At 43.1% G+C, this 10,000-nt stretch overlaps 1 protein-coding gene across 2 annotated transcripts in view; it reads right to left on the reverse strand.

The window, feature by feature from the left end:
- etv6 (ETS variant transcription factor 6) overlaps window positions 1-8,847 on the reverse strand; it is a 26,505-nt gene extending 17,658 nt beyond the window's left edge. Inside the window, exons 1-2 of one of the 2 annotated variants that reach the window (XM_082166970.1) lie at window positions 8,362-8,847; window positions 4,360-4,474 (exon numbers count right to left, since the gene is read on the reverse strand). In XM_082166970.1, the coding sequence (XP_082023096.1) occupies window positions 4,360-4,474; window positions 8,362-8,394 (148 nt within the window). In that variant the 5' untranslated portion in view covers window positions 8,395-8,847. Of the gene's footprint in view, window positions 1-4,359; window positions 4,478-8,361 lie in introns of both variants that reach the window. The other variant, XM_082166969.1, reaches the window with a different exon arrangement.
- Between the last annotated feature and the right edge of the window lie 1,153 nt (window positions 8,848-10,000).

Genomic DNA, 10,000 nt, shown 5'->3' on the forward strand with positions numbered 1-10,000 from the left:
CTCACACTCACTCTCTCTCTCTCACACTCACTCTCTCACACTCACTCTCACACTCCACACTCACTCTCACACACTCACTCACTCTCACACACACACACACACACTCACTCACACACACTCACACACACTCACAACACACACTCACACTCACACTCCACACACACACTCACTCTCACACACACACTCACTCACCACTCACACACCACTCACCACTCACACACACACACTCACACTCACACACACACACACTCCCACACACACACACTCACTCACACACTCACACACTCACTCTCTCACACTCAACTCCTCACACACTCACTCACACTCACACCACACACCTCACACTCACACTCACTCACTCACACCACTCACACTCACACACACACACTCTCACACTCACACCACACTCACACTCACTCACACACACACACTCTCACACACTCACACTCCTCACACACACTCACACACTCTCCACACTCACACTCACACTCTCACACCACACACACTCTCACACTCACCTCTCACACACACACTCACACTCTCACACTCACTCTCTCACACACACACTCTCACACTCACACACACTCACTCACTCACACACACACTCACTCACCTCACACACACACTCTCTCACACACACTCACACTCTCTCTCACACACACTCACTCACTCCTCACACTCACTCACTCACTCTCACACACTCACCTCACACACACACTCACACTCACCTCTCACACTCACTCTCTCACACTCACTCTCTCACACTCACTCACTCACTCAACACACTCACTCACTCACTCACCTCCCACTCTCACACACTCACACTCTCACACACACTCTCTCACACTCACTCTCTCACACTCACTCTCTCACACTCACTCTCTCACACTCACTCTCTCACACTCACTCTCTCACACTCACTCTCTCACACTCACTCTCTCACACTCACTCTCTCACACTCACTCTCTCACACTCACTCTCACACACTCACACTCTCACACTCACTCTCTCACACTCACTCTCTCACACTCTCACACTCACTCTCTCACACTCACTCACTCACTCTCTCACACTCACTCTCTCACACTCTCACACTCTCACTCTCTCACTCTCTCACTCTCTCACACTCACTCTCTCACACTCACTCTCTCACACTCACTCTCTCACACTCACTCTCTCACACTCACTCTCTCACACTCACTCTCTCACACTCACTCTCTCACACTCTCTCTCTCACACTCTCTCTCTCACACTCTCTCTCTCACACTCTCTCTCACACTCTCTCTCTCACACTCTCACTCACTCTCACACTCACTCACACTCACTCTCACACTCACTCTCACACTCACTCTCACACTCACTCTCACACTCACTCTCACACTCACTCTCACACTCACTCTCACACTCACTCTCACACTCACTCTCACACTCACTCTCACACTCACTCTCACACTCACTCTCACACTCACTCTCACACTCACTCTCACACTCACTCTCACACTCACTCTCACACTCACTCTCACACTCACTCTCACACTCACTCTCACACTCACTCTCACACTCACTCTCACACTCACTCTCACACTCACTCTCACACTCACACTCACACTCACACTCTCTCTCACACTCACTCTCTCACACTCACTCTCACTCTCACACTCACTCTCTCTCTCTCTCACACTCACTCTCTCTCACACTCACTCTCTCTCACACTCACTCTCTCTCACACTCACTCTCTCTCACACTCACTCTCTCTCACACTCACTCTCTCTCACACTCACTCTCTCTCACACTCACTCTCTCTCACACTCACTCTCTCTCACACTCACTCTCTCTCACACTCACTCTCTCTCACACTCACTCTCTCTCACACTCACACTCACTCTCTCTCACACTCACACTCACTCTCTCTCTCTCACACTCACTCTCACTCTCTCACACTCACTCTCTCTCACACTCACTCACTCACTCACTCACTCACTCACTCACTCACTCACTCACTCACGAGCCTCACGGTTAAACACTAGTTAGTGCACCACAATCCCTGCAGCCGAACAGCGCACGCACACACACACACACGCGCTCAGGCGGAACCATATGGGGAAAATATCTAAATGAGGTTTTTTTAATATATATTAAAATAATAAAAAATATTTAATTTTACAATGTAAAATTACAACACTAATATACATGAATGAATGAATGAATGAATGAAGTATTTATATAGCGCTTTCATATGTACTACTGTACACCCAAAGCGCTTTACAATCATATCAGGGAATCTCTCCTCAACCACCACCAGTGTGCAGCATCCACTTGGATGATGCGACGGCAGCCACAGTACAACGGCGCCAGTGCGCTCACCACACACCAGCTATAGGTGGAGAGAGGAGAGAGAGTGATAGAGCCAATTCAATGTAAGGGGATTATTAGGAGGCCATGATTGGTAAGGGCCAATGGGTGGAATGTGGCCAGGACACCGGGGTTACACCCCTACTCTTTACGAGAAGTGCCATGGGATTTTTAATGACCACAGAGAGTCAGGACCTCGGTTTTACGTCTCATCCGAAGGACGGTGCTCTCTGACAGTATTGTGTCCCCGTCACTACACTCGGGCGTTAGGACCCACACAGACCACAGGGTGAGCGCCCCCTGCTGGCCTCACTAACACCTCTTCCAGCAGCAACCTGGTTTTCTCAGGAGGTCTCCCATCCAGGTACTAACCAGGCTCAGCCCTGCTTAGCTTCAGTGGGCAACCAGTCTTGGGCTACAGGGTGATATGGCTGCTGACATAGCTTTATCTCTTCATTTTCAAATGTTAAACATTTCAAGTAAATTGAAACCTTTAAAGGTCCCATGACATGCTACTTTTTGTAGGCTTTAATATAGTCCTTAGTACTGTATCTGAAATCTCTTTCCAAAAATTCAGCCTCGGTGCAGAATTATAGCCACTACAAGCAAGTCCCAGAATGAGCTTCCTTCAGACGGGCCGTTTCGGTGTCTGTAGCTTTAAATACTAATGAGGAGGAGAAAGGCAGCGCAAGGTGGAGGCATCTTGCGCAACGGTACCATGCATGTTTGTTTATGTTGGATATATTGCAATGGCACGAAGACACGCAGTCGTTCAAGCATTTCAGTTTGACCCAGAATCTGATCTAGATCGAGAAGCAACGGATGAAGAAGTTGCAACTCAGCGGCTCCAGCAGGACGTTTCCGAATGGTTAGTTTAAAATATTATGTCTGGATACGGTACTTTATTCGGATGGTTTACAGTTATCATCATGTAGCTAACGCTAACCTACTGTTGCCTTTTCATGAGAGATCTGTAACGTCTGTAATTTATCTTATTACAATTACATCAAGCTCTGCGATCTTGAAATGCGGATATCGCGCGGGCCATATAACCAACAGGAAAACGGTTATCCAAATAACAAAGAAATGTACAACACTCGCGTTACAGTATGTGTAACTTGATGCTGTCTACCTTTACATTAGCGTAAGTAACTGCATAGCTAATGTGACAGGGAGACACAGCCTACGTGTAAGAAGCTAGGTAACCATAAACAGTAAAGCAACACACTTGTATATAATTTGTTGACTTACTTGTCCGACGTTCAGCAAGCCCAGCTCTGTATTGACCATTCGATGTTCATTTGTACATCCAATTATTGAGCAATTATTATGCTTCGCTCGCTCAAAAGCCATGATATCTCGCGTGGACAAACTAAAATCGCGCGCGCGCATTCTACTTCCTAACTCATTTTCTCATGGGCGAGAAATATTCTCTGGGCGGGCAAAGCAGAGAAAGGGGAGGTAACATTTCTCCTTATGACGTCATAAGGAGGAGATTCAAGATCAGCCCGGTTGAGCTTCCATTTTCTCAAAGGCAGAGAAAAATAGCAAAAGCTCGATTTACACCGATTAAAATTTTTAGAAACTTGGGGACCATATACAGGCTAGGGGAACTCATATTAATGTTAAAAAACCACAGAAAGTGGAAATTTCATGTCATGGGACCTTTAAGCTTCTCCACGTGTGCGCATCACGAGCTGCGAGTGTGTAAATGAACACAGAGCTGCGCTTCGCTCTGAAACACAACAAGCATTTATTTATTTAACTCACACACACACACTCACTCACACAGCCATGATCGCGCTCTAACGTGCTCAGACACACACTCGGCTTGAGTGCGTTTCAGTGACGTCGAACTCCATTACTGCCTGTAAAGGTATGATGATGCGTCATACTAGAACAAAAGCGTGTGTGTGTGTGTGTGTCTCAGGTTGTTGCATAAAGCATGTAGGAGGTGTGTGTTTGTATTAGTTACTGTTTCCGAGAGTGTGTGTGTGTGTCACTCACGCAGGTGTGTCGGCAGGCGGCTCGGTTCCTCTTCTGTTCTGGCATTGGTCGATGAGGGCGGCACATGACCGGGAGAGGAAGTGGAATTTGGCAACGGGCTGAAAGAGCTCCTCTCCTGCTGAAAACACACACACAGAGCTTAGACAACATACACGGAGCACTCAGAGCGAGACACACACACACACACACTCACAAATACTCACACAGAGTTAAACTCAATCAGAGTGAGATACACACACACACACACACACACACACACACACACGGAGCGTTAAACTCCGAAGCAGACCGATTTTATCATCACTGCATTGGTTACCTATAAAGTTCCGTATTAATTACAACTGCTACTGACTTATAAAGCCCTAAACGGCTTAGCTCCAGTCTATTTAACGGATCTTCTATCGCCCTATAATCCATCGCGCTCTTTAAGATCACTAAATTCAAGGCTTTTGGTCATACCTAGGATATCCAGAACCACCAAAGGAGGGAGAGCATTTTCACATTTGGCTCCAAAACTCTGGAATAGTCTTCCTGATACTGTTCGTTGCTCAGACTCGCTCTCCCAGTTTAAAACTAGATTAAAGTCGCATCTCTTCAGCTAGGCATTCATATAATATTTTTAATCTTACAGTTCAAACTACAATCCGGCCTCTAGCTCATAAATGCCAGAGGAGAACTGGCCCCCGACTGAGCCTGGGTTCTCCCAAGGTTTTTTTTCTCCATTAGGTCACCTGATGGAGTTTTAGGACACCATTAGGTCACTTGATGGAGTTTTTCGGTTCCTTGCCACTGTTGCCTTTGGCTTGCTCAGTTGGGGATATTTTGGGGATATTTAAATTAATTTTATCAATCAATAAATTCCTCTTGAAACAAACTTTGTTGTATTATTTTAATTTAATACTGTGAAGCTGCTTTGATACAATCTGTATTGTGAAAAGCGCTATACAAATAAACTTGACTTGACTTGACTTAAACTCAATCAGAGTGAGAGACACACACACACACACAAACAGTGGCATGAACTTCCTTCAAAGTAGCTTTGCACTGAATGAACATGAAGCTTCTCACTGACATTGTTTCATCAGATGAGCCTAGAGGTCAAAGGGTCACGCAGAGGTCACGCACAAAGATCAGCGCCTATCTGATCTATATAATCCTCCTGTTAACATCTGCAACATGAATGTGCGAGGCTATTTTTATTTTAACCACAACAAACAAGGAACAAATATCGCCAGCACTGCTTATGAATATTAAAAGCCTCCATATGACGCATTAATAACTCCGTGTTCAGAAACATGACTGATCCGACACTGGAACATCAGGATAATGACTCGAGTCTCACTGGAGGAAACCAAATCCTATATTTGATGAAGTTTGCATAGTTAATTCTATTCAGGACTGTCAAGCTATTAAATTATTGTGTTATTAATTAGGGATTCATTATTCGGCACGAATAATCACACAACAATCTTCGCTGAGAAATAGACATTACAACAAAATAGCTTTAGAAAAAAAAACTTTTAGGCTTCAACACCAATCATTTTATTAATTTTTTCCAGAAAAATTGTGGAACATAAAAGAAGATCATTTTAGAATTGTCTTTATTGTTCATTCAATGGTCACCAAAACTGTTAAGTCTTCAAAATATCTTCTCTTCCACACACACACACACACACACACACACACACACACCACTGGAAGTCTATGGTAACCAAAACATTCTTCAAAATATCTTCTTTTATCTTCTGCAAAAGAAAAGTTTGAAACAACATGAAGGAGAAATGACAGAATTTTTCATTGTAATGTGAACTAGACAACATCCCTCCACTGAGATCCTCCACTGAGATCCTCCACTGAGATCCTCCACTGAGATCCTCCACTGAGATCCTCCACTGAGATCCTCCACTGAGATCCTCCACTGAGATCCTCCACTGAGATCCTCCACTGAGATCCTCCACTGAGATCCTCCACTGAGATCCTCCACTGAACACCTTGATATCCTTTAGTTATTCATCTATAGCAGCAAATTAATGTGGAAACTGCTGGATATGAGTAATATGAATGATGATGATGATGATGGCGTTCTGATTTCACTTCTGTCAGTCGCTGTCGGCTTCCCGTCCAGTGTCACACTGAGAACTGAAATCACACGTCGTTTCCCGGGTAAATCCCCTGAGCCGGGAAGCACACAGCGATTCTCTGGAAACTTCCTCAAACGGCACATAAAAGCATGCAAAACCAAGAGTGATGAGAAGAGCACTGAACTACAAGCTCCCTCGCAGAACAAAGCAGATCCAACCGAGCGTGAATGTTCCTACAACTGTCACAAATCCCACGGGAACACCTGGAATACTGAGGCCGAAACATGCAAATCACAAACTAGATGATCCAGTTATGACATTTTGATTGAAGTTGTGCTGTTTTTTTCTTCTTCTATTGTGTCGTACAAGTGAATCAATCAAACTAACTTTAGCTGGACAATAACTTTATTCTAGAGCTACTGTAAAGCCCAAACACTTGACTTTAATTTCCTATTATCACTGTAAAGCTGCTTTGGAACAATCTACATTGTTAAAAGCGCTGTATAAATGAAGATGATTTGACTTGTATATCCGAGTGAAACGCTTCTGGAACGAGAACGAATGTGGGCGGGGCTTGATTTTGACCGTTAGGAATTGATTGGATGGTTGTGGTTTGCTATTGGCTGATCTCATGTTGAGTGACAGGTTGCCCCGCCCTCGTCAGTGTTGATTTCACGGGGACTTTAAAGGGATGGTTGATCATGATGTCACTTCTCTAGATTTAGTTAGTGTGTAATGTTGCATTTGATCATAAACAACATCTGCAAAGTTACAGCGCTCAAAGTTCAAAGCAAAGGGAGAGATTTACTTTTACAGAAATCGCTTTTTAAGAACTACAACAAACGGTTGATGACATTCACTAACACTAGAATTTACATAAACCCCGCCTCCAGGAACGCGATTTTTCAATTTTCAAGACAGAATATGCTAATCAATGACTAGAAGATAGTTAACTACACATCAGCTACATACATTCATCAACTAACCATTCAGAAATGTCCTGTTGCTTCTACATGTTGCACTTCTTCTGGAGTCTCTCCATCTTTGTCCGATTCGGTTTGAACATAAAAGGCTAAACGTTTTTGAAATGTTCAACGTAATCGGAGCTGCTAAGACACACACACACACACACACACACACACACACACACACACACACACGAGCTCTTGAAGCTCCGCCCCCTGTGTCGGGAGCAGCAGCTCATTTGCATTTAAAGGGACACACACACAAAAACGGTGCTTTTTTGCTCACCCTCACAAAGTGCCAATTTTAACATGCTATAAAAAAAATCTGTGTGGTATTTTGAGCTAATCCTTCACACACACACACACACACACTGGACATCAGAGACTTATTTTACATCTTGTGAAAAAGGGCATTATACCACCCCTTTAAATTCAAGAATCGTCAATGTTGATTTCATGGGGACTTTAAACATAACAAGGACAAAAAAAAATGAAGCATGCATGTTAACAATAAGATATATCATTTAGGCCAGGTGTGACGTGCAGTTATTAATGCACGAGGAGGAAGATGCCATAAGGAAACAGTTTGTGCAATAACAGAGCAAAGAGCAGAGCAGATAACAGCATGTTTGAGCCACTTATGAAGGGCTGTTCTCGTTTCCGCGAGTCTGTTACTAAATAACTAATGCAAACTAATGTGATTCCAGACCAGCTCAAAGTCCTCCAGTGAAACTCCTTCTCAAACTTTTCCCAGTCTGACGGCTCAGTGGTGAACGCGTAACTCCAACAGCGTGTTTAAATACCAGTGCTAATCACACACACACACACACACACACACACACACGACACAAAAGCCCGTTTCTAATCGATCAACTTAATGCATCGATCGCAGCAACAGATGCTCAACCGCGTGACACAAACACGACTCGAGATCGAGAAAGAAAAGGCAGAATTACCTTAATAATGACCTGCGAGGGGGAATCGGACATGTCGCGTTGAAATTCAGGAAGTTCTTCTGTTTCCACTTTCCTCTCCCTTGTTGCTCTTCCGTGAAATAATGTAATCCTGGATAATAATGTTCCCCTCGCGACGCACTGGCGATTTTTCAACTCGCTCGCGCATCCATTGGCCTCGCCCCGCGCGCGCAACACTTCAACTTCTCCGTGTTTCTTGTTTGTAAACGCGCGAGCCGACGCTACGTTGCGGCAACGCGATGGTTAATAACACCTTCCTGGAAGCGTCGCTCGCGGGAGCGGAACGCACCGCGGAACCTCATTGATCCGGACGCTTCGCGGCGAAATGACGTGAATTCCAGGCAACGCGCGCCTCCTTAAAGGGGAACAACCGTGTGTTTGTAAAACGCACACCGGATCAGCGCGCGAGGATATTCCGAGTTAATCCGGAATCAGATCCGGGAATGAACTCCGACTGGGAAGCGAATCGAAGTTGTATTTGCACGAGATTATTATATTGTTTATCAACTGGCCATTTCCCATCCAATAATAAACACACGTGACGTAGGCTACATTTATATATAGAAGTACAGTGATATGATCACGTGCTCGCGTCTGTACAATTACAATTACAAAATTGTAAATTTAACATTCAATTTAATATTCAATAACAATATTGATCTGCCTGCATTGACACCGTTATATGAGAGCTGATCTGAGCTGGACGATGACATCACGGTTTTCTCCAGAACGGAGAAATATTAATATAGATATAGATATTAAATATATAAATGAACAAAACAAAATAATAATAACTCTTTTACAACAAAAATGAACCATCACAGTACTTACTTATGCTGGACAGTGACGCTTTTGCATTTTCTTCTGGAAACAAACTTTGTTGCATTATTTTCCTGTTATCTCTGTAAAGCTGCTCTGAAACAATATTGTAAAAAGCGCTTTATAAATAAAGGAGACTTGACATATATATCTTTAAACCGTAACGTTTGCTTCACACTGGTTTTACACACATTAGTATGGCGGCTCAGACCGGGGCTAGTTGTCACACGTTTATTACTCTCTATTTATCGGGTTGGGTGTATTTTTGAAAGTCAGTTTCTGTATAGACATAAACCTTTAATTCATGAGTACATAAAAATATATATATTTCCACTGTTGTTGCCCGCAGGTCTGTTCAAATACACGTGTTGATCTTTATAGTGAGGCATTATATATATATATATATATATATATATATATATATATATATATATATATATATATATATATATATATATATATATAGCCTACACATTATCAGCAGGTGCCACATTATGAAATATAGAAAATTAAAGGCTACAGCAAACATGATCTCCATGTCACCAGACTCATCAAAAGACTTACAATGACACCTAGTGGCGTAAATATGGCATCACGCAAAAGCCACAGTTCATATATTATTATATGAACTTAAATTATAACTGTTTTCAAAACTTTTTTTTTTAAAGACTTGATCAGCTGAATTTTCTCAGTCTTTTACATGCCACCCCCATCTTAAAATGTTAAAGAAATCTATCTTTTATAAACACCTAATTTATACAATGAAAAATTAATATCATAAATCTAAAATTAGGTTTTATTA

This window comes from Leuciscus leuciscus, assembly GCF_965113295.1.
Source record: "Leuciscus leuciscus genome assembly, chromosome: 4".
NCBI lineage: Eukaryota > Metazoa > Chordata > Actinopteri > Cypriniformes > Leuciscidae > Leuciscus > Leuciscus leuciscus.